Source organism: Amblyomma maculatum, chromosome 9 (genome assembly GCF_055883805.1).
Source record: "Amblyomma maculatum isolate TAMU_Amacu chromosome 9, ASM5588380v1, whole genome shotgun sequence".
Taxonomy (NCBI): Eukaryota; Metazoa; Arthropoda; class Arachnida; order Ixodida; family Ixodidae; genus Amblyomma; species Amblyomma maculatum.
Genome location: NC_139352.1, coordinates 28,324,695 through 28,349,742, shown reverse-complemented (window position 1 = coordinate 28,349,742; position 25,048 = coordinate 28,324,695). Strand labels below are relative to the sequence as shown.

At 43.3% G+C, this 25,048-nt stretch overlaps 1 protein-coding gene across 3 annotated transcripts; it reads left to right on the top strand.

Annotated features, from left to right (window-relative positions):
- The first annotated feature begins 110 nt into the window (after positions 1-110).
- On the top strand, positions 111-24,541 carry LOC146178699 (uncharacterized). 3 transcript variants are annotated; one of them, XR_014700630.1, is made up of 2 exons: positions 111-780; positions 15,593-18,860. XR_014700630.1 is itself a non-coding variant. In XM_084578459.1 (2 exons), exons 1-2 carry the CDS (start codon positions 759-761, stop codon positions 22,062-22,064), a joined length of 528 nt encoding a protein of 175 aa, XP_084434585.1. In that variant the 5' UTR covers positions 111-758; the 3' UTR covers positions 22,065-24,541. The 3 variants fall into 3 exon arrangements, 1 of the variants encoding a protein (XP_084434585.1); XM_084578459.1 differs by lacking the exon at positions 15,593-18,860 and adding an exon at positions 21,559-24,541; XR_014700631.1 differs by lacking the exon at positions 111-780 and adding an exon at positions 11,011-11,574.
- Positions 24,542-25,048: the final 507 nt, after the last annotated feature.

Below are 25,048 nucleotides of genomic sequence, written 5' to 3'. Positions count from 1 at the left end.
GAGAAAAAAAAAAAGAAAAGAGCGCAAACGTGCCGACTAGCGTTAACACATACTGATGATGATAGCCAACCTTTTTTTTGTTTTTATTACTTTTTTTTTTGTTTCGTTCTTCCGGCAAGATTTGTCAGTTGCACATGTCCAGTGTTGTAATGTTGGCTACTTCTGCTAAACTTCCAGGCGGAGCGCAATACTAAGCACCTTAACGCCTTCCTTTGAAGCCGGAGGCAGAACCCAGACGTTCCCGCACTTGTTCTCAAACAAAAAGGGCACGCGCAAGACGCCAAGACGAGCGTCTGCTGCCACGACCATTCAAGCACGACAGTAGTGGTATCCAAATCATCATCGCAATCGTCGTAATGGCCGCTTCCTTATTGTTAGTTTTTGTTTCCGATTTTTTTTTTTTTCTTCTTTTTTTACGCGGCGACTGCTCGGCAGCCGTCCCGCACGAAGAATCGTTGGCGCTATTGTAACGTTTGTGATTATTAAAGCCTGTCAGCCCACGAGCGCTGGCTTGCCTGCTCCTCTCGACGCGGATGGGCTCGAGCTCGCCGGTCCTACGTCCCCGGTGCGTGCGTGGTGAGCGTTTCGAGGGCGAGCGAGTGGCTGCTCCGTCAAAGCGCGGCCGCCTTCTTCTCCGGAATGACATTTGACAGGCGGGGTTCAACGGAAAGGTAAACGCACTCTCCGCCGCCACCGCCGAGGGAGGTAAGTCGCCGCGGCGCTCGACTCCCTCGGATCCGCCAAATCTATGCTGCCGGATGCCAGACATTTCGAGAATCGGTGAGTCCGTTAGTACCGTGCTATTGCCGAATCGGGCGGTTAAACTACGAGCATAATGAAACGAAAAGGCTTCAATCCGACTCGAAACGGAAAACCGGCCGTTCGCGGATAGGAGCTGCTCCGTGGTAGGGCGAGCCGCGTTGACCCAGCAGCGCTCTTGACGCCAAATGACCCGACCGATAAGCGCGTTGACTCGCTGTACCCAAGTCCATCGTGAGCCCGCCGTGCCGTCGGAAACAAGCAGAGAAACGCAAAGGTGACCAGGAGGTGAAGTAGTATTTAGATTGTTTTTACTAAACGAAACTGCTAGGAAGACAAAACATAAGAGAGTGTTGGAGGGGGTGAAGGAAGAGGGAGGGGAGCATTCGAATTCTTCGTTCGGGACAATTCACGACGGAAAGACAACGTGGAGAGATGGTTCATGTAGTTAGCTTTCATGTGCAACGTGCAATTTTGGACTCTCGTCAAGGTTTGGTGCGCCGCATATAAACGCATTATCCGTATATAGTACGCGCAAAGCAAAATGCAAAGAAATGGAAGCGAAAAGTGACTCAGTGCTCGGAAGAGAAAATGAGCGCGGCGGCCTTGCCTCATGCGTCGTCGACGCTCACTCCTTGCACGGTCGACGAGTTCCGAGAACTATTTCTTATGACTGTTCCTCGCGCGGTTATCGCTGCTTCGCCTGACGTTGGTCGCAGACTCTCGTGTTTTCCCAAGTGTCGTTGCTTCCGTACACACTGCTTCGATAGAAAAATAAGAACTATCAGCAGGAATATGGGTCACGGTCGCCGTATTGTAAACAATGCGACGGCGATACACGTAGTAGGTAGTACGCATAATAGGGCGCGGGCGCCCGCTGTGTTTGCTGTATGAACGGGAAATCTGCCAACTGTTTCGTCACAGATTTCGTCGGCGAGCGCAGAAATTTCGTCATCGTAACATGGTCGTTTGACAAGACTTTGTTTGGCACGCAGCGCTCGTAGAAGGTGTCACCTGGAGTTGAAGGAAACGTTTCGCTGTCATGCTCAATCATTAACCGGCACCGTTGCACTCGTCATAGAATCGAACTTTCAACCTCGCGACGGCATTACTGGCGCTGTCAGATGGCCGAGCCGTTGTGGCCCGTCGGAACCAGTATGTTCGTCATGAATGGGCATCGAAGGGTACCGATCCCGGCTGCACTTCATTGCCCATTCACGTCTACTTTCGATTGGAGGGAAACGATCTTGTTTGGTCTAGTAGATTTGCTCCTCGCGCAGCAGACTCGCAGTTCCTTTCTGCAGTGCTTCGTTTTTCACAAGACCTGTATCAGCCAGTGTGAATTGACCTGTATCAGCCAGAACTCATCCGACTGTGCCTGCAGGCAGGAGGTGGAGAGAGGAATTGGATAGCAGGAGAAAAAAAAAAAGAAAAAACAGCGAAACGAGAAAGAAAAAAAAATTAATTACATATTTTACGTAGCAGTAATTCTAAACGTGTCATTGTCAACCCAACTGCTACTTATGCAGGACACAGGTTTCTTCCATAAATTTTCAACTAACGCTGTCCTGTTTCAGCTGTCACCACCTTATCTGTGCAAACCTCTTAATCTCATCTGCCCACCTGAGTCTTAATTTACTCACCTTGCCATATTTCCATTGTTTCAGAATCCGCTCCATCACCCTAAGTGGCCATCGCTTGTCTTGCCTCAATTTTTGCTTTTCATAGCCTGCTCATATTCATTCCTTTTTTCTTTTAGCCTGGATATCGGAAACTCAGATTTTTTCCCAGACTTGCTCTGCTCTCTCCCTATATCCGAGTATTATACCTATCATTCTGCTTTCCATAGCCGGGTACACTGTCCTAGATTTTATTTCAAGGACTTTTGTTAGTGGAAACTCATCTTGCATTAAGTTCTGCAGCGAAGGCTGCCATGGAATTAGTGTAGCTGTGTAGCCCTCTATATTAACATAGGAATCTATGGCATCAGCAGTCATTAACTGCATAATGAATTTTTTTCGTTTGGTTGCCTTGCATTGAAATTGCTATTGAATTAAATATAAACCACCTGGTGGCAAAGCAGAGAGAAGGAAGTTGCCCTCTCCACTTGTAAAGGAGAGGCCGGTGGCTTCTGATGCGAGTGGAAGAACGGGCAGTGTAGGGAACTACCTGAAGTTGACATACTTCATAATAACGGCAACTCAAAAGGGGAGGACAGCGAAGGAGTATGCAATGAGAGTTCATCTCACTTTAACAATCGCAAAGCTTTTGTCTTCCGTTGCGTGAAGGAATGAGTGTTCGCGAGAATTGTGTATGGCCAGATGGCTAAGCCAAAGCTGTAACAGCTTTTGCTGATGAATGCGGACTGGCTGCCTTAGCTCTGGAACTTTTTTTTATTGTACTTGCTCAGCATTTTAAAAAAATGCGAAAGTTGATTGTCTCAAGCGATACAGAAATTAGGTTCAAACAGTGCCCATGAATTAGTAGAGCAAATGCCACTGGACATCCATGCCGAGTACAAGTCCTCAGACATGAGCTGATAATTTGGCAACAAATTTTTAGGTTTATGTTAACAGATAGGAAGTGTGCAGCGTGGATCAGAGAAATAACTCAAGGTAATAACATTCTAGTGGGAATCAAGAAGAATGGGCAGGGCATTCGCTTCTGTTGCATGGTGTTCCTTGCCACACATTCAAGTGTGGGATTGCAGATGGCAGGAATGCTAGACAAGAAGAACACATCTCACGGAATCTCTCGCACAGATCCAGGAGGTGTTGACGTGAGATCCGTCATATGACTTCTTGGCGACACATACCTGGTCAGAGTGCGGTACTGTCTTGTTGCTTTATGTTCTTCCAATCAGCCCAGTATATGAGTTGAGAGAGAAAACATGGAGGTTGCTCTTAATCGCTGATATCTCTGGCGCTATGCATGCTAGGCCCAATAACGTTCTGCAGAAGGATGACAGGTGATTTCATTTCTGTCAGTACAATTGGCTTTTATTGCCCTTGGTGAATGCCATTTCATTGCTGCCATCATAGGAGAAGTGCAAAATTGCTTCAGGCCAAATGTCCAGTTGCATTTTCCTGTCACGACTATGTATATGAGTTCTATGTTTCATTTTACATTTGATAATTTTAATAAAAGCAAGCTGGGCATCGGCGCAAACGTACACACATAAATAAATATTCGAGAAAACACTGGTGTCGGCTGGTATGCTGCTAACTAATGTGTGCATTTGAAGGTTTCATTTATCCACAGCCAGTGCTTGCTACCATAGTTGCTGAGAGGTCTCCCTATAACAGTAAGGTTTCTACTAAGCCAAGCAATGGAGCACCATATGTACTACGGGCCGTCCTGTAAAGATGTGCAGGTTTCAGTTCATGGGAGTAAACACAACAGTAACACAGAACTATCAACACCCATCTTATATGCATAGGTGATACAGTGGGTACCAGCTTCTTCTTTAGTCTGGTGCTCAGCTAAGTACTTCAAGTTTATTCCAGCTTTTGTCATACAAAATCATGGAGGACGAAAAAAAAAAGCGGTTCACGACAACCGCTTGAGAAGCTTCGTTACCCGTAGAAGTCTGCAACATTAGCAGGGACAGTTGCATGGGAGAATCATTGTACATTGTTAAAGGGAAAGGAAGAAAAAGAAATGACAGGTTACATTTCAACACATTAACAAACGCAATAATCAATGAACATTTCCCGAAGTGCAGAAGAAGCCATTTTTGTTAGATCACTATAAAAAGGTGGGGAAAACAGTTCTTTTACCTCACCTCGTGGATGCCCAAAGCTGCCCTTGTGCTGTTAAAATCTGCAGGTATAATCGTCAATAAGGGATGAATTTATAAACATTGAAAAGCTATACGGCTTATTCAGGAATTTTGCACTTGGGAAAAAAAAATTTTGCTCCTATAATTGAGACGGCTCAAGTGGTCGTGCCTTTAATAATTGATATTTCGGTGCTTCATACTTCTAGAAGATGAAATGTGGGCAGCTGCGCAATAAGTAACCAGATTGAGTCAGCTGCGAGACAAAGACCCCTCGACACCCTTTCCCCAAATGACTCATATGATATATATTGCTCGGATTTAGTTATTATACGCAGTATGTGTGCCATCTTGTGGGTCAGTGTGTTGCCACTTGTGTCAGTTTGTAGCACTCGCTGTATTTTTGCGACTCTAAGCAGCTTTCTCCCCCCTCTCAATTTCTTCCAAAAGAAAGTTTTTTGACAAAAAAAAAAAAACAAGCACACGAATCTAAGCATCCACTTTATTGCAAGGAAGAGCGCGTAGACAAGGCTGTCATCGCGCTTACTCGCTCAGTCGTTTAGGAGTCGTTGGAGTCCCGAGGTGGTGCAGCATCGGTTGTGCTATCTCCAGCTTCCTGAACAAATTGATGGTCACTGACCATGTCAAGAAAACAAGCTTCAACGTATCAGAATCCATACGGGTTCCTCGTTCACTGAGGCGGCCAGGGTTTGGTCATCGTTTAAGTATGCAATACATGATGTAATCTCTCATTACGTCGGTGCAGCGAATGCCAAAAGCCAGCCGAAAGCGACCCCGATGACTTTATAAACTTGTCATGTGGGCCTGGAATTAGCAGCCATTCAGCAAGGCTCGGCAGATTTCACGGGCAGTGTGGGCCCGAATTGTTTTATTTGGTGGCAACTGTTTGGCACCTCAAGTGACAGAATGAGTTTGAAGGAGGCTGCCACGCGCTGTGACATGGCTTGACCTTCAAGCCAACTGTACCGCATTTGCTGAGAATGTTTGCCAAACAAAATGTTATTTCTCACAGCCTTCTCGTCAAGATATTGACATGAAAATAGGAGGGTTTAAAATTTTTCGAGTCAAACACCCCCCCATGCTTTTGGCATCAGGATCGTGAAAGAGGAAACTTAGCATCAAGTAAATATGGTAATACCAGGCTAATCTTTGCTTCGAGAGAGTGGGAAGGTAACTTGCAACCTGTGCAGCTTTGTGGCTTAGGGTCCTTGCCGTTCAGTGATTGGCTAGGGTGGCGAGTACGAAAATGGATGAATGCTGCATGATGTCAGCCCACTTTAACAATCTCCCAATGGTCTGAATTGATCCGGAGCCCTCTGTTATGGTTTCCTCCATAGCAGGTGCGTCACTCGGGAACATAAACCCCTTCGTTAGCAACTTCTTTCAAATATTTATTTGCATAGCACTGCTTGGCAATTTGCAATTAATCCAACTGTAATGCAGCTACAGTTCGAACTGTTATCGCTAACGTTTTAAAGGGCCCCTGCATTGTTAACCTGGCATATTGGGTTTTATTTTTTGGCTTGGCTTACAGCATTTAACATCCCAAAGCGACTCTGGCTGTGAGAGACGCCGTGGTGGATGACTTCGGAAATTTTGACGATCCGCAGTTCAGCATGGACTGGAATAGCACAGCACACGAGCATCTGGCTTTTCACCTCCATCCACCAGTTGGGCACATGAAAGATGTTTTCAATAGATGTTTTTATTTTTCTTTAATGGAATAACATTTTTTGGATCCTCTTTCTTTTATTGCGAAAGCAATACTACTCCCATTTTCAGCCCTTCGCATAGCCACGGTCGGTAGGCACGTTTGACCTTTAATGACCCCAGATGGCTGTGACGTCATACCAGCTGCAAGAGATGGGCTACCAAGTCGAGTCGTCTGGTGAAGAACGGGCACAGCGTCTCGCTCTGCGGCGCGCTCAAGATGCAGTTAGACGAGCACGTCGTGTTTCTCTTGAATAGTCCTCAACCGTTGACGACTCCGAATGAAATGTAATGGACGCTTTGAACACGAAGACTCTTTGTCGACGTGCTCATTCAGCAGTTAAAAACGTAGGAATGCAACTAGGCAGCAACGACGCGTTCAGGAAACAGAAGGGCAACAGAACTATAGCGTAGCCATGCTATTATTGCTTTCACAACCTACTGTGCTTAACTAAAGCTAAGCCCCAGCTAATTTTTTATGCACTTAATTCTGCAATGGATTAGAAATCAGTCTCTTCAGCATTTATAATCAGTAAAGAATAAGACATCCCATTGCCTTTTCAAGGTGCTTTTTACACAGCAGCGAACTTACACTTTTTTCTTGAACTGTATAAAGAAGGCTACGTCAGCTTACTGGGCCCAGCCACGCACCTGACACGTTCGTCTAAGAAGGCTCGATCGAACATTGACATTTTATGTTCTACGTGAAATTCCGCGCCATCATGCATGCTTGCTACATAAACTTCATTTAAACGCAACTTTCACGCACAGATATTTACATTTAATTGGACAGGTGGACTCCCCAGAACGTTCAACTTGTGGCATCCCCGAGACTGTGGACCACATGTTATTGGTGTGCCCAATGTAGGCACGTGAAATAAATGTACTAGCCGTTTTTTTGAAGTGTTGGGACAAGAGGCCTCTGTCGAAGGAAATACTGCTGGGCGCTTGGCAGGACAAGTGGGAAGGGCATCAAGGCAGTGAGGGCTCTTTGCCATTTTTTGTACGCCACCGGCATCGATTCGCGCTTGTAAAGCAACCGTGCCTGTATATATTTTCATATACCTTCTCCCACATCATCACCCATCATGATCCTCTTTCTTCTCCCCTTCCCCAGTGCAGAGTACCAGGCCAGATTTTAATCATTCCGGCCAACCTCTCTGCCTTTCCTTTCAATAAATCCATCTATTTGAAATGTGCTGCACTGTAGCAGTGATTCCCTTGTTTCACATGAATTCAGCATCATGGAGTGACGCAACTGTTGTGAATGCAGCAATTAGTGCTTCAGAAAACAGTGGGCTGGGTAGCACGCTCTAAGTCGTTTTCATGCAGACAGGTTTTTGACGCCAGTATAATGTCTTTTATTTTTTTCTGTATTTCCAAATTCAGGTGTATCTTCTACACAGAAAGTCATCCCATGATCCCTTAGGTGTGTATTTCACAATCCCTGGCATTTTGGCAAAATCTTTAATCATTTGGGAAACTTCATCTGAAATTTAGTGCATGCCTGCAAAACACTAAGTTTGGGTGCCTTGCATTCAGAACAAATTTACTTTCTTGAGCCTTGTATGTACTATTTAGGTGGAAAATATCCATCTTTAATTGAACCAGCAAACAGCACTTGAAAAAATTGATGTGATATCATGGAAGGGCTAAATTTGCCCTGTCAGAAAACCGCTTGGAAGAAAATTGTATTCCTTTTGGTTTTGGGCATTCACATTCACTCACATATTTTAAATAGCCCAGTTAACTACAATGACCAGATGTAATACTTTTTATCTTGAACCAATGTACAACTGTGAGAATATGATATTTGCTTGAATCTTAGCAGGCCTTGATTCTAAGCAGAAACCAATAGTTGAAGGCCAAAGAAAGAAGAATGCCTTCTGTGAGTGTAAGCTGACTGAAAATAACCCCTTCAGGCGCCAAAAAATGTTTTGCAATAAAAAAAAAAATATGAGCACCATTTTGTATTCTCCACGCTTCAAATCACAAGTCTTGAAGAAACTGAAGCAAAACATTTATTCCTTCAATGTATTTTGTGCTGTCCCCATGCGGGAACAGAGCGCCTCAATACAGAAAAAAACAATGCACACTACTAACAGAGCCTGCGATAGTGTTCTTGTGACAGCTGGCACGAAATATGATTAATTATTTGCTGCTTTATTTATAAGCAACTCTTTAGTGTCTACTTGGTGTGAAAAAGATATAAGCAATTGTTCTGAGCCGACACGCACAAAAAAAATTTGGCATTTTTGACAGCGAATTCGGCACTTTGCTGTGCATCCCTCTCGGCGGCAGCGCTGAGAGTGGTGTGCTGACATACTCCGGCCAATGATTGTAGCCATCATACCTAATGGTTGCAATTGGTAGCGAATGCGGGCTAGCCTTCTTTGCAACAGGCTCAGAGTACTCGCTGCTCGGCCGACCGCGCTTTTTTGGAGGTGCTCTGTTGAACGCGATTAGGCTGTTCGCAATGTCTGTTTGGCAGGCCATCCAGTCCAAAGTACTTTTCTGTGCAAGTTTCTCTGCACTGGCGTCTCTCAGGTATTCAGTCCAGCCATTGCACAGCGCAAATGAGAGAAAGTGAGAAATGACCCTCACCGGCCACTTTCTAGTTCTTGCTGTAAGGGGTTACAGTGACATCAAGAAGTCGAGTTTATCGACCCCTCCCATGTACGTGTTGTACTGCACAATCACTTCTGGACATTCAATTTCAATATGTTCCTTTTTTGCCTCGCTCCATCGCTTGACTTTTCCAACGTTGCCAATTCCAATTTGTGTGGATGCCATGTTCACGACTCCATTATCTTGCCATCTCACAATGGCAATGTCTCCTTTCTCAGAAACCTTCTCATCCATGCTTCCCCGACCTTCTTTCTTCATTTCTTTGTCACTTTTTAAGCAGCACTTCAACAACCGGTTGGCTCGAATTGTACCGCTGGCAAGAATGCCTATTTCTTTCAGCTCCAGGAACAGTGGCACTGAGGTGAAATAATTATCCATGAAACACTTCAGGTTCTTTTCTTTTGGCACTGTCTCGACAAGACGCATGACAATTGACCTGCCAAGTCCGAGATGTGCATGCTGCGCACTGATCCCTGTTCCCTTACCTTGGTACAGCTCAAAGTCATGAGCTAAGCCATCGGCGCTGCAGCGGACAAGCACTTTCACCCCTTCCGGATCCGGCTTTCCCTTCAGAAACTGTTTTGCAAGGACACGACCTGTGAACGGAACCATCTGCTCATCTGTACTACTGTGTTCCAAGGGTTCCAGCTGCAAGCACCGTGACCTGATAGCTTCTATTACAGGGCGCACTTTCCAAAGCTTGTCCTGGCTGGCTGGGTCCCGCGGAGCGTTTGAGTCTGTAATGTGTAGCGCGGCTCTTATTCAAAAAAATCGCTTTGCTGTCATGGCTTCAGCTATTGCGGGAATTCTTGTTGAGGCTTGCCAGTACATTCGAATCCGCGGAAATTTTAAAACTCCCATGAGCATGAGGATTCCACAGAAAACTGATTTCTTTCTCACAAGTTCCCAGCACTGTTTCATCTTTTTGGAGCACATACATGTTAGTGAAAGTTTCAAGGTCACGAAAAGTGTGGATGGAAAATACCGGGTAAAGTATGTCATAGGGTCCTCTGGCACTGATCCACCTTGAGGCTGGTAGGTGCAGTCAGTGTGGTTAGGTGGAAAAGCTTGGGCCACCCATTTGAATGTCACCTTCTTCGACGACACATCTGGCCCTTGTTTGTCCTGCGCGCTTGACGTTCCTGGCGATGCTCCTGCACTCAGTGCAGTGCTATTTGTGGCAGAAATCTGAAACAAAACATCACATTATTTCCAAACCTCAAAAACAGAAAACAGGCATCATTACCATATTTTGCGTATCTTCCTCGGTGTGTTCGTCATCGTAGAGATCTGCGTCTGAAATGTCGCCGTTTTGAATTCTTCAAAATATATTTTCCGCAGTGTCGTCATCCAACCTCCTTCTTTCTACGCCGTGCTTGAAAATGCTTGAAAAGATGAGATATTCTTCATGTTAGTGTGAGAGCGAGGCCGCACACTCCGAAAAGGAGCATTTGGGAATGGTGGACTTGAGGCGCCGTGTCCCCGAACGGGCACGCAAACATTCGGAAGTGCATGCAAGTCTTAACACGTTCCTAACAAGGATAATAAAACCTTATTTTGATAAAAAAAATGCTAACGTTTTGGTCAGCCTAAATTCGCACCAGTGAAAAATGAAAGAAAACAAGGAGCATTTACTCATAGCTCCGTAGAAGGTAGTAGCATCCATGTTTCCCGCGCATTTCCGGCAGCACTTTGCTGACTTCGCATAAGATGGCGCCACTTGTTCATTAAGGCGGCTCAGGGGGCGTGTTCTCGCAGATTCAAAACGGCATTCTTGCTTCGACTTTTAGACAGCAGGGCGCGCGAAGTTCACGTCCCCGGACGGGGACACGGCGCCCGAAGGGGATAATAAAAACGAAAATACACCAACCACATCGAGGTGCAAAGAACGAGTATTTGCCAAAATTATTACGCCTGCACCTTGTGGACGCGCCATTCGTATCCCACATGCAGGTTCTGAAATCGCCTGACAAGACGCAAGTCCACCACCCTTAAGATACTTTGTTGGGCAAGTTGGTACACATTCATTATTAATTTAAACAGCGCAAACAAGAAGACAAAGGACAAGATAAAAGGAAGCCACAGTACAAGCGCTGTACTGTGGCTTCCTTTTATCTTGTCCTTCGTCTTCCTGTTCGCACTGCTTAAATTAATAATCCACCACCCATGTGGTTTCTGTGTGGAATCGGAGCAAATTTTGTTGAGTCTGAGCGCTTCCGTCGCCTATGGCTTGGATGGTGGAGTTTTCTGGAACAACTCCTTCGTGCTATTTTTCTAGCTTCAATGAGTTGTTGCCGGGCATTATGGATTAGATTTATAAACCTTCTAATTGAAGCTGGCCTACAAGTTTCATAGCTTGTTCTTAAAGAACACTCCACCTCAATCCGAATAATCGTGGTTGTCTCTTTCTCGAAGTCAAAACAAAAGCCTATGTTATAGTATATTTAGGTCATTTTTATGAAAGAGAGTATGCTGTCAGTCATTTTACCTTTAACCTTATTAGGGAGTTTGTTCTGCCCAGCTAATGTTACCCTTTTTTACTTTCAGGTGCATCCCGGTTTTGCATAGGCTGGCCTCATCAGTGCATTGGTGTCTGTTTGTGCCTGCCTTTGTTTCCCTACTGTTGAGACAGGAGCAGCAGAACCTGCAGCTCCGATATCATTCTCATCAAGCGCAGAGTGGGGCATTGACAGTGTCGCTTCCATTCTCACGCTCAGTTTGCCAAAACACAGAATTTGGCTGGCATGTCCAATTGTTTTTGTGAAACCCTATGCCACCAATTTTTATTTTGCTTATTTCAGGAAATACTGCGCATTTATCACAAACTAGCTGCCTAAGCACCGCTACTACTACTGTTGTCACTCTCACATCAAAAAGAGGCGAGTGTAATGTAGCTGCGAAAGAGAAACAAAAAAAAAGTTGTTTTTTTAAGAATACAAAGTAATATGCCTCAAATACCATCTCTTGCTATCCAGCTAACCAGAGAGCTGTGGGAGGAACCTAAGCTCTGGGTAGGCAAAAAAAAAAATAAATAACCTGGACAGCTGCTTAGGTTTTTTGTTTTTCGTTGAACTTTCTAGCATTGAAAAGACATATTGCTGGTCATACTTTGGAGTTACATTTTACTTGCTTACGTCCCCATTTTTTTTTTTTTTAATCTTCGGCATTATTATCAGTGTCAGTTCTCCCTTTGCTTTTACTGTACAAATTATAGGCAGAGGAGAGGACTGTGGGCACCTAATTAACCATCGACGACAGTTTTTGTTCTTTCAAGTTATGTATTGGGCATATACTTGGATCACGGTGTGGCATTCACCTATAATTTGCTAAATAATTTGTGTCTGAATTATTCCTTTGATGCTATTTTCGATTTCGGTTTCATCCGAATGGCAGCTGAACTTGTAGTTGAGGTTTAGGTCAAATGCAGCATGAAAATATTGTAGTACATTGATGCATCGTTTTACTTTGCTACAGATGCAATGATAACGAATGGCGTATCAATCATGTGCCGTTTTTCTTATGCTTCACCACCTGAACACCAAGTACATGTAACAGCCATCATTTCATGAAAGAACCGAAACAACATCAATATAGTTTATAAATTATTTAGTGGTTGTAGAAAAATACCATTGTGTGATATGTGTATTCTATGTCCTGGTGCAATATTTTAAACATAAAAACAAAAAATTGGTGTCTAGACTAATTAAAAGTATTTGACGCTGTACAGTAGTCAATGATGGCTGATGGAGACAAGGTGGACATAAGAACTGATATGCTTTCTGTTCTCAGGTTAACTTTGTCCAGTTGTTTTTCTCTGTAACCACTGATCCTTGACGTCTCCCTGGCAACAAAAGGTGCATTTATCGCCCGAGAAGATTGATTTTAAATATATGTTATTGATTTTATGTATATGTCAGTCATCTTAAACTCGCGACATCTGTGCCAAAAAGGATGGTCTTTCAGCCTTTTTAAAGAAATGCATCTGAAATGAATAAATGGAAGCCTCTGAGATACATGCATTTTACTCTCAAAACGGGCTGCATGGTTCCATTTTTAAATATATGTTATTGATTTTAAGTATATGTCAGTCATCTTAAACTCGCGACATCTGTGCCAAAAAGGATGGTCTTTCAGCCATTTTAAAGAAATGCATCTGAAATGAATAAATGGAAGCCTCTGAGATACATGCATTTTACTCTCAAAACGGGCTGCATGGTTCCATTTTGTTCTATGGTATTTTCTAGATTACCTCAATTTCGGGTGAGAGTGGCTTTTTAGTGATTTAATACTGTGTCTTGTCGATGCTGTCCAAATTGTGCTTTTCCTCTGTTTCCCTTTAAGGGGGACATAGCTCTTAAAGTTACTTTTCCAATTTTTGACCAAATTTGATAAAACCTGGCATTCTGATTTAGTTTCTTGCACTGTTTTCAAATATGTAACTATTTTTCCAACTGGCCAGTTAATTCAAGACATAATGAAATTAATTGTTCATAATTTGCAGAAACAATTAAAAAATAACAGCACTACAAAAAGCTAACACGAACATATTGCTAGATACTAGAAAGCATAACAAATGCAATGTTAGAACTTTTTTGATATAACAAATATTAGCGATGTTATAGCAGTTCAGAGTTTTCAGTTTTGCTCTAAATCAGACAGGAGGGCACCCATATTTGGGACAGTGAACTTTGAATTGCTATAACTTCGCTAATATTTGTTATATAAAAAAGTGCTCCTAGCATTGTATTCCTTATGCTTTCTAGTACCTAGCTATGTATCCATGTGAATTTTTTATAATGCGGTTATTTTTTCATTGTTTCTGCAAATTATGAACAATTAATTTATCTTTTGAACTAATTGGCCAGTTTCAAAACTAGTTACATATTTGAAATTGGTGCAAGAAACTGAATCATAATACCAGGTTTTATCAAATTTGGATAAGAATTAGGAAAAATTGTTTTAAGAGCCATGTCCCCCCTTAAAGGTACAATTCAATATGATGATGCCCTTTGCTGTTGTCTTGCTCTTTTGTCTGCTTTGCTCCGGTTGATGTGGATGCGTACCAATTGGTCCAGATTCTTATTAGATTAGATTATGTTAGTACACTTCTAAGCTTGTACGAATGTGCATGAGTGGCACGTTCGTATGGCTTGGTTAAAGTGGGGCTTTACACATATTTCGGATGCTCCTCCACCTAGTGGTAGCTTATACTTCATGCTGATGATTATAATACTGGTACAAATTATGAGATTAGTGAGTCCGCAAGCAGCAAACCACATGTACGCGAATGAGCATTTGCGAAAAGCGCCGCGTGTGGAAGCCACTAATGGTGGTGCATTGCAGCCTTAAAAGGGAAGCTTAAGTGTCCTCCTCATACAGGCACTTAAATTATTCCATTTCGTTTTCCTTAGCTTACAACACAACAGCTCTTTTTTCATACTGTTTTATTCATTTTTTTATGTGTTTTTCGTCTGTGATACTGTGTTTTTGCACCATTTTATGACAATTTCTAGCCTCTCTTTTACCGTCATCTGCGCATTCAAACCAAAGCTGATTGCATTCTGCGCACGTTAGGCACCTTGCAATGTTGAAGTTTCCAGAGCCCTCTATTGCGGCATCCCTCAAAGCCTGAGTCGCTTTGGGGTATAAAGGCCTGTGCACCAAACCAAACTAGCTGATTCAGTATGTGGTTAGGATTCAAAATTTAAACTCTATTAGTTCCGAGCGCCTAATTTTTTTGTGTTAACTGACACTCTTGTCATCACCTTAGTTATAAACACTGATTTTTCAAATGAATTCTCTGTATGCTCTTTGAGTTCAAATCATAAGAAGTTCAAATTACTCTATGAATAAATAGGAATTTTTTTTTTAATCCGCTGCTTTTTTCAGGCAAATCCTGTAGTGATTATGAATTCCTCCAGCCTGTTTCATTGAATGCCTTACTTGATACCATGCACTTGTTGTCTAGCTTACATCAGAGACTTTTGTGTAATACCCACAGTTGACTCTGAGATGTCCCACAGCATCTACTCGTTGTCATAAATATTGGCATAAATGTTGTCATAGATAGCTGCCCTAGTGGAAGAAAATTTTTCTCAGTCCAAATAATTTCTCTATCAAGGCAGGACAAAAAAGTTGTTGATTTCAGCACTAGGACTTTGTTTCATTTGTGTTATGTCATACTTACAGTGACTGCCTGATGTGTTAAACTGTGATGCTGAAAAAACTGCATAGTCTTTGTACAAATGATGCAAATGATGATCTTGTGTACAGCAGTGAAGCATAGCCGGAAGCTTGTATTCATGTCTCCACTATTAGCCTATTGGTAGAGAATGATGTGATAATATCTCGGCGTGATTGTTTATACCTTGCTTACCATATCGACGTTATCATAAGCACGCTTTCATTTCTTGTTACCAGTTGTCAGTCTAGTTATGCAGCATAGATTTAAAGCATTCCAGAACTCAAGGCATTTTTTTTTCTGATGTCTTAAAAAAGGCTTGGCTTGGCTTGTGGAGTTTAACGTCCCAAAGCGACTCAGGCTATGAGAGACGCCGTAGTGGAGGACTCCGGTAATTTACTATTTTAGTAGCAGGACACTTAAGTTGATGTTAATGCCTTACTTTACAGGCTTGTAAATGCTGCCCAAATGCCAATCTTTTTTTTTTTTTTTTTTTTCTTTTTGTCGTTCTGCAGGCTACAATAGCAGTGGCCAATCCGGTCACACCTGGCGCTTCAGCGGTTCAAGACCTCAGGACATCTGAAGTAGTACAAAGCAAGCTAGGCTGATCACATCGTCAAGGCACTGTTTGAAGGGTATCTGTGCATGAACAGAACAGCCCAGTCTGCGCTGTCCTGAACTGTCGACGAAATGTTGTCTTCAGTGCGCGGAGTGCTCGTGATTTGGCTCTGTTGAAACCAGTGAAACGCGCTGTAGTGTCGTGATGTTGATGTCCGCATGTTTTTGTCATGGATACCAAGTGGGCTGATATCGTGCAATGAGTATGGTCGTGAAGAGGCAGCTGAAAGCGGTCAGCTTCACTGTCCTTCTATAGCTTCAAAGCATATTAATAACTGAATTCATATGAAGCAATTGGAACCTTGGCAATACTGTACCAAAAAGAATATCTTCACTATTTCATCTGTACTTCAAGGATGGAAATGGAATCTACTGATGTGCGTAAACTAACGGATCCATGAGTCGTTATACAGAAATACATGTGCCTACCCTGAGAAAGCTGCACTGATTCTTCAAGTTGTATTGTGAATATGACCAAAACAACCAGAGAAAGCACTGTTTGGAGTTTATTTCACTCAGGCAGGAAGGCTGAAAGAAAAAGCTCCCAGCAGCTTGAAAGGCAGCTGAGCCCTCAAACAGCAACTTGGTAACTAAATACAGCATACAAAGCTGAGTTACATTAGGTGCAAGTGTTAAAGAAAACTAAGCAACTAATGCTTGGTGATATCGGGATTGTGACATAGTGACGTGTTCCCCTCAAATTTCTGAGATTTACTAATGCAAGTTTCCCAACTTAGCTTGGCATTTCTTTAGGATGCGGAACGTCGAGGCTTTGGCGGATAATGTTTTTAAACATTCCAAAGTGGGCTTTTGCCCTTGTTTTGCATATTGCGTGCTGAGGAACTTCATGCCAAGTTTCCCAACTTAGCTTGCCATTTCTTTACAATGCGGAATGTCGGGGCCTTGGCGGACAATGTTTTTAAGCATTCGAAAATGTGATTTTGCCCTTCTTGTTTTGCGTAAGGAATTTCATGCCATGCTTTGAGAATTGGAATATAACACCTGTGGCTGTGACCTCTAATTTTTTCAGCATAAAATTCTAATTCTGCAAACTGGAAACAAATATTCGCAACATCCTGTAAAAGACATCACTGAAGTGACGGTGGTTTAGCTATAGCCAAGTGCCGTGCAAGTTTTACATACAAAAGCACATTGTTACCTATTCTTTCTCCGACTTTGTGCTCGAAGGTTGTTGCAAACTACAGGATCATTGTTTACGTGTACTTGATTATATCTAATTAGTGTTAATTAGTCCTTGTTAGCTTTGACCATGGTCATGGTCATATTCATGGCAGTCATGGTCACTCATAGTATGACCATGTGTAGCAAAGCCAGGCTTGATTTGCATAGAAACACTCTGTTCAATAGACTGAAATTGCAATTAGGAAATCATTGACATCCATTATGCTGGATTAGGAGTGCTTTCACACTAATAATGCTTTGGAATGCACCCTGAGCTATACTTCAAATCAGTGTAGGAGTTTAGCGTGATGTTTTAGTTATTCAAGTTAGCTAAAGTGACCTTGGCCGAGAATCCAACTTTCTATTCTCCGACAGTAAAATAAGTGCGCAACAAAAACGTGAAAAAGAGGACAAGAGGACAATGACGGCGCAGACACTGACAACTGATTTAATGGAAGAACGGAAGAGCATATGTATACACACACTTGGCGTACGCACATGCACATAGTAAAAATAGTAGGGGCAAAATATGGCGTACAGGCGTTGTTTTCCGCCCCTAATAAGATTGGCAAGGTAGGTGCAGCAGTTCAAAGGAGGCTGGGGTGCACAAGAAGTGAGAACAGATGCTAGGTCAATCACGCCAAGAGTTTCATTAGTTGTAGGATGGGTGTAGTGTATCAAATACTATTGTCTTGTGGCCGTACGTATATTGGGCAGACAGGCCGTTTCATCAACATTTGGCTGATGGAGCATGCGCAGTCTATAAAAAAGAATGAAACAAACAAACTTAGCAAAACATTGTAACGCGTGTAAGTGTGTACCTTCCTTTGTTGACACTAATATACTATTTCTTCATAAAGACCAGACTACTAGAGAAATCGCCAAGGCTTTCCATATTAACAGGAAGAAAAATGTTTGTGTCAGTAAAACGTCTGTCGCGTTGACAGAAAAAGAGTTGACTATGCTGCACAATGGATTGTGCGTCGGCAGTTTTCACCACATGCGTGTGATGGGGGGCTTCTTACATGGGCTGTTATATTTTTTTTTTTAATTTTGACTATGCGCATCTGCGCTGTCGTTGTCCTCTTCTCTTTGTCACGTCCTTGTTGCGCACTTATATTACTGTCCGTCATGGTTCACCAACTCGCCCAATCAGCCGTTCTACTGTTCATTTCTATTCTCCGTTGGACAAACTGTGGGGCATGCAAATGTAAAAAGGAGGAGGCGGCTAGAAATACAGAAAGAAAACAGTGCAGGTCGTTAGGAAGACAACGAAGAGCTAACAGGCACAGAACTGGGAAGCACAATGGAACAAGTTGGTGGGTACTGTGCCACGTGAGGCTGCGTGTGGTAACTGCTCCCATACTATTCTCGATTTGTTAGCCTGCTAACAATAAATGCAAGTACCACGTTCAGATGTTTTCGTGTCATTCTGCTGTGCAATCTGCCTTGTAAATAGGTAGAACACAACAGTGTAATTTTCTATTCGGTTTGTCTTTTCATCTATGGGGAGGCAGTTCTTGAGCGGTGGCAATTAGGAGCATAGCACTCGATAGTGGTTGCCTCTGTCAGCATAGCACACGCCGTAAAACACAGCCCGCCTTCCTTTCATACAGCATAATACTGTAATGACGTGGATGACAGCTTATACAGCTGCGTCTAAAGTTGATTTTGTTGACCATCTCGGCAATAGCGGCCTTAAATATGCTGCCTGACTTGTTCAGAAAGTGAAAAACGCCCAGAGAGCCGCTAGTCCAGAATATCCAAGGCAGCATCTTAGCTTGTTGCTCATTTGGGCTTGTTTTGCTTGATTCAGTAGCAGCTTTGAGAAGGATATTGACATGACATGTAATTTGTCTGATTTATAGGGTTTACATGTTATTTGGGCAGGATTAATCAGCCTTCACTATGAAAGTTTGTGTATTTCGCTCAGTGAGGCATAACAATGAGGTATAATGGACCGTATAATCAGAAACTTGTAAAAACTGCTTTTTCTTCTTTCGTTTCTTGGGAGGAGGGGGGGGGGGATGTTTGATTGGCAGGCATTAGGTGTATTCAAAAGCTGTTATTTAGTTTGTTTTTCCTCTTTTCAATACAAGCACACCTTTGCATGTTTCATTTCAGTTTTGCCTAAAGACTTTGTTTACACTGTGTCACAAAGATAAGGTATACCTTAATTCAAGAAGAATCATATCAATAAAATGTGTGCCCACTTGGCTTCATTTTTATGCATTGCATTAAATTTTATACCTCATAGTTCATTGGCTAAAATGTCGACTGCCGATCCCAAGGAAGTGGGTTAAAAAACCGTTTCGAAGCTGCTTCTTTTCAATGATGCTTAAACCCTATAAGAAAATCGTGATTCACTTAGAAGAAGGCCATTTCTTCCATGGTAAAGAACGAATTCAAGGCTCGAAACAAGCATCTGAAGCATTCATTGCTTGGATAATGCTGGTGGTTCAGTGTTTTTGTGTGCTGTCTGCTTTATTCTCTTTTTTTTTTTTTTCGTGGACACTCTGCTGTGTTCATATTGAACTCTTTGAAATTGTATTATATTAGTAATAATATTTTTTTAAGGCTCTGTAACAGCAGCAGCGTAAGAAATGTGGCAACTGACATGCAATTTCTAGAATGCCAGCATAGTTGTGCCATAATGTGTCCCACTATTTTCAGTCCTATGCTTTGTACAGTGTACACAAACAGACTCGCTTCCAATCTACATGTTAATTCAAAAGTATTTCTGTTTTGAGTGTTACTTCTCATGGCACCTCAGGCATTTCTAGTGGTCCAAACAATCTTTATGTGCTGTTGCAGAGACAACTGACTTCCGCCACACCTTTGCTATGCTTTGACTAGCAGTTTCTGCCCTTTCTGCATTTCTTGTTTTGTAGCCAAATTTCTATTTATAATTGGCTACTATTTTTCCTAATGTAAAGCATTTGTCTGTGGCAATGACATTAAAAACTTAACTGGAGTTTTAGTACAGGTGGAAGGGAATTATCTAAATGCTTTAACGCTCATCAAAGTATCCGTACTGGTGTCTTTTTCCAGAACAAAATGGCTTTCTCGTTGAGCTGGTTGGTTTCTTCGCCATGGGGGATTCAAATAACATATACTTGCTTCTGTATGTATTTTGTGCTGAGAGAGTTCCAAGAATAGTGGGAACTCGGCATTTTTACTTACCTTTGGATCATTGTAATCATTTGACATAAACTGGCTCCAACAGTCTTTGAAGTACTGGTGAGAATTTTGAAAACCTGATGCATTTTGCTCACTTGCCATTTCTTCAGTTATGTGCATTTTTGTTCCTGTCTTACACGAAGTTTGCAACAATGGTTCACTTGTGGGTAATCTGTGCAGTAACTGCATTCAACTTGCTGGTGCTGGATGCTAATCTTTCGCCTGACTTTTATATGTGTATATGATAAATGGAGCTCATTTCCTGCACTACGGGATTGGTGGAAAGTTCTTACATTCTGTGTTCTGATTTGCTAGTGTCGGCTCGAAACTGCATAGAATACTGCAAAAAGGCTTAATTCTGTTCCATTCCATAAGATGGGTCTATGAGCTGTGATGCCACCTGCTCATACCTATGTAGCTCAAGGGAGGTTGATGTGGATGTGAGAGATTGTCGGAAAATGTTGCCTTTTTTTTTTTTCGCGTTGCGTCAAGTTATTTCTGCATGTTCTACAGTGTTATTTATGGCCATTCGGTTTGTTATTTAGCATTATTTTCGATCGGTTGTGTACCCTTTCTTTTTCCTTATGCAATTTTTGTTTCCGTGAAATGTTTTTGATTGGAATTATTTTCCTTTTATGCCGCAACCTTTTCATCACCATTTTCGAAACTTTTTCTACCTGTTCTGGTGATCACATGTGTAATTATTGTTTTGCTTCTGCATGCGTGTGCCATTTAGTCTTTAATATTAATGTATTTGAATTTCGTTGGAAGATATGTTAGCATAGCTCTTATTTTTAATACTACTTATTTTTTGATGTACATAGAGTGCACGCACTACTCGTAGCGGTATGAGAAAGTTCCCTATTTGGGTAAGCAGTTGTGAAGTGAAATCGTCATGGTTAGCAAATCGAAGCAGTTTGAATCCTTGATATACATTTGTATGATTTGCAAATTTTGGTTAGAAAGCAAGCAGTCTGAGCCACTGTTTCCTTTTGGTTTTCATTTACCCTGTCATTGGGGACGCATCTATAGATCACATTCATTGGACATACTTGCATATATTTCAAGTGGAATAGCACTGAACTAATATTTTTGCAGCTAGCATTACAAGATTATTAGGCCAGCTAATTCTCCTGGAAGGCAACTTTATATGAGCCATTAGATGAATAGCAATTACAATCAAAAGCACAGAGCAAGTAACTGCTCTTAACTTCGTGAAGAATGTTTGACAGTTCTACTTGCAACTCAGTGTCAGCATATTGGAAGGGCTCTAACTATTGCTGTTAACAGTTTTGAACGAACTTGTGTATTACTTTGCATTTACAAGGTCGAGACAGTTGTAATTTCGAAGTCCAACACCATCAGAGCATTGGTAGGCACTAATTAAACCTTGCTGCAAGCATCTTGTATTGCGAGTTTAGGTGCTTTCTCTGCCGAGTGACCATGCTTATTGCTTGCAGTGCAATCACCAACAGTCTACTTTTGCTCTCCCTGGTCCCAGGTCTGCTTCGAGGCGGCCGCTTCTCGGGCGGTGCCGCCGCAGCGGCCGTGGCAGCCAACGTGCGTCGCTTCCACTGCAGCTTTTGCTCCTACTCGACCATCTACAAGCAGACACTACAACGTCACCACCGCACGCACACTGGAGAGCGCCCCTTCGAGTGCGAGTTCTGCCTTAAGACATTTGCGCAAAAGTGCAACATGAAGGCCCATCAGCGGCTGCATGTAGGCGCTTGCCCTTACCGTTGCCAGTTCTGCCACCTGGGCTTCAGCCGTCGTGAGCTGCTCACCGAGCACCTGCAGCATGAGCACGCGCTGCAACTTGCCTACAAGTGCGGCTACTGCTCGGGCGGCTTCCTAACGCGGCACGAGCTGTGGCGCCACCTGCGCACGTGCACCCCGTGGGCAGCCGACGCGGTGGCAGCAGCGGCCATCTCGACAGTGGTTGCTTCCACTCCGGCGGCAGTACCCACGTCTGCCAGTGCATCGTCGTCACCAACCACCACGTGAAGTGCCTGAATGCGAATTGTCAGCTAAGCTGTAGCATGTCCTTTCCTTTGCCTTTGCGTGTCCGTTGGTTGTATTGCCACTGGGTGTTCTATGTGGCTCACCTTCGTGCACTGCACCAGTTTGGGGCAGTCATCTGTAGTAGTGTATGTCATCCCGTGATACCTTGTGGACTCCTCTCGTTTGCAAAGGCTATCACGGGAAATAGTTGAGTACCCTGAAGTCTATGCATCATCAATGCTGGCTTTCTGTCAAAGCCAGTTCTCTAGAACATTAAGTGCATGGTGTGTCACCACTTACAGCGTTGTGGCATTAGTGCCTATACAGTGAAAGCTCGTTAATTCGAATGCTACTTGGTGCTGCCAAGCTCCATATAGACCTTTGCATTTTCGGCTCCCTGGGCGCTGCCATATTGTTCACTGGACTGGACAGTCGTGTTCATCGCGCGCAAGCATTGTGGAAGCTGCAGCGAAACCGGCTTCAGACTGTCCAGAGAGGAGGAATTTCAACAACTCCCTCGCCCGATGCAAAGGTCTATAGATCTGTGTATAAAAATGCCCATTAATTCGAATGCGAATCGGTTCCGCTACGGATAATTCTAACTACACGCCGCCGTGACGAATTGCGTGGGAAAAACTTTTTTCTTCTGTCTATCCTTGCACCCATCAGTCATCAATGGAAGCATGCGGCCAGCAGCGGTCATGACACTGGTTTTTAGCATCGTTCATTTCAAAAGACATTTGCTGCTATCGCACGTTCCAATGATTGAGTGGCAGTAGACTGTGGTGGCATGATAAGGCGAACATACTGAAAACGAGACATGCAAAACCAGACAAATGCTGGCACTCTGCCAAGTTTGCTTTCCCCCCTTGCTAGAGCTAACGTCACAAGGTAAACACACCGTGATGTGTGCAGCATCTTGGCTCACTGCCGATAAATGCGTTGTAGACCGTTGCGGTGTAAAACGGAAGCGCTGATTGGCGCCTTCTTTTTTTCAAATCTTTAGGCAAAAATCGTTAGTGGTAGGGTTCATTATGCAAGTAAATACAGTAAATTTACTGTAATGCAAATGGTCCTTATCATTTTTTCGAGGCCATTCAATAATTCGAACATCAAATAATTCGAACTTTTCCCCCAATCCTGTGAAGTTCGAATAAACGAGCTTTTACTGTGCCCTAAAGTTTGTGGCATAGTGGAAGTACCCCACTAAATGGTTGCTGGAAATGACACTGTGAGAACAATGTTGGGGAAACAGCATATAGCAGACTCTTTTTAAGATGAACTTAAAGGACCAGAAAATTTGTTTATCTTGTCAGGCAGTCGTCTTGACAGAGGTGCCCCTCAAAAAAGATGTGAGCATGCTAGGTGTGCCCGTATGCACGTTACATGCAAACGATGAATAAGATGGGGTATCTGAGTGAAAATATTAACGTGTAGAACAATTATTGATGGTCTGTGCGTAGAATGAGCTGATGACCGCATGAAACAAGCCCGTGCCCCCAAGAACACTCACTCCTGCAAGGTGGCTTCTCTGCGGTTTTGCATAGACATACATGGAAGCCAACTTCACAGGTGCACTTCCTTGCACAGAATTGTGTTATGTAATATTTTTAGCTTGAAGCTGCATCTGCTGAGGTCTAAGGGTGCCTTCTAAGACAAACAGTGACTCCTGAAGCCACGAAATGAAGTCATAGCAATAATAGAGAAAAACAAACCCCCTTGCCAACTGAACCAGCTTCGCAGGCTGCAAGCTTATTGCTTCTGCTTCATCACGCCCTCCCGGTCTTCCCCCCACTCCGTGAATGAATCACAGCACTTATTCTGCATCTCCATCTACAGAACGCCATCATTATATAATGACTGACAGAAAGCAACTGACCCAACAAAACATACCCCACACAGCATAGCTAGACAACATGCTTGAGTCACCTATGCAAGTGCTGCGAGGCACACACAGGTTTGCTTTCTTTGAACAGAACCCAGCTTCAAGCAGACCCTACTTTCAGCAACCATTCCACCGGGGCGGAAGTCGCACCAAACGCATTGAATCGACCGAACCCGTAACGCTTAACCAGTCATGCCTTGGCAAAGGCCTTGTGGAAGGCGCTGCATTGTTGCCGCTGGTAAGAGCGGGATAGAGACTGCAAAGCCGCCATCTTCATTCCCTGCCTAGATGTGGGCAATCATGGAATGGCAAGGTCACACCCTTCCAACGATCAGTACGGCAAAAACATACCGGACAGCTCACGCTGCCTCATGCACTAAGACGCGAGGCTTAACTCTACTATTCTTTTTTTTTTCTGTCTTTAGCTCTGACTCACCATGGTTCACGGATGTTGCAAGGTTTCATCATAACAAAACCATATGCGACAGAGGTCACATTAAATGGTTCTTTTTGTTTTTTTTTATTGTGAAAGCAAAACTACTCTAGGTTTCGAGCCTTCAGCGTAGCGCAGCCGGTAGCCACGTCTTACCCACGTGACACTAGGCGATGTGGGCTGGCAGGAGCTGCCAACTTGGATCTCTCATTTCACATGGGACGGTTGTGTCAGAATCAGCCTGCTAGGACCCTGGCATTCACGTTACCCCTATAGGCCACCCAGGCACGTTCATACAGCGTGGTTAAAGAGGGGCTTTATATGTCGGCTGAGGAAGACGAAAAAGAGAAGAACGCTCGGTCACCCGCAACTAATGCTTTCGCTCGAGATTTGGTTCAGCAGCGTTGAACCCTTGTAATATTTTTTACATTCAGTGCTATGAGAAACCAACCAAATGTTCTCGCATTGTTTATCTGATTTGAGAATTCGTCTTAACGGGAGTCTGCTGTAGTCCCTTTCCCTTTTTGCTCATCACGTTTGCCCTAACCAGGCAGTGAGTGAGCAGTGCATCTGTGCTGGCTCTATTTGTGTCAGTCCCTTTGCAATGTGATAGATAAATGAGTGGTTCCTATGGTGTGTCGCTGGATACTTGTGCTACGTAACTCTTTC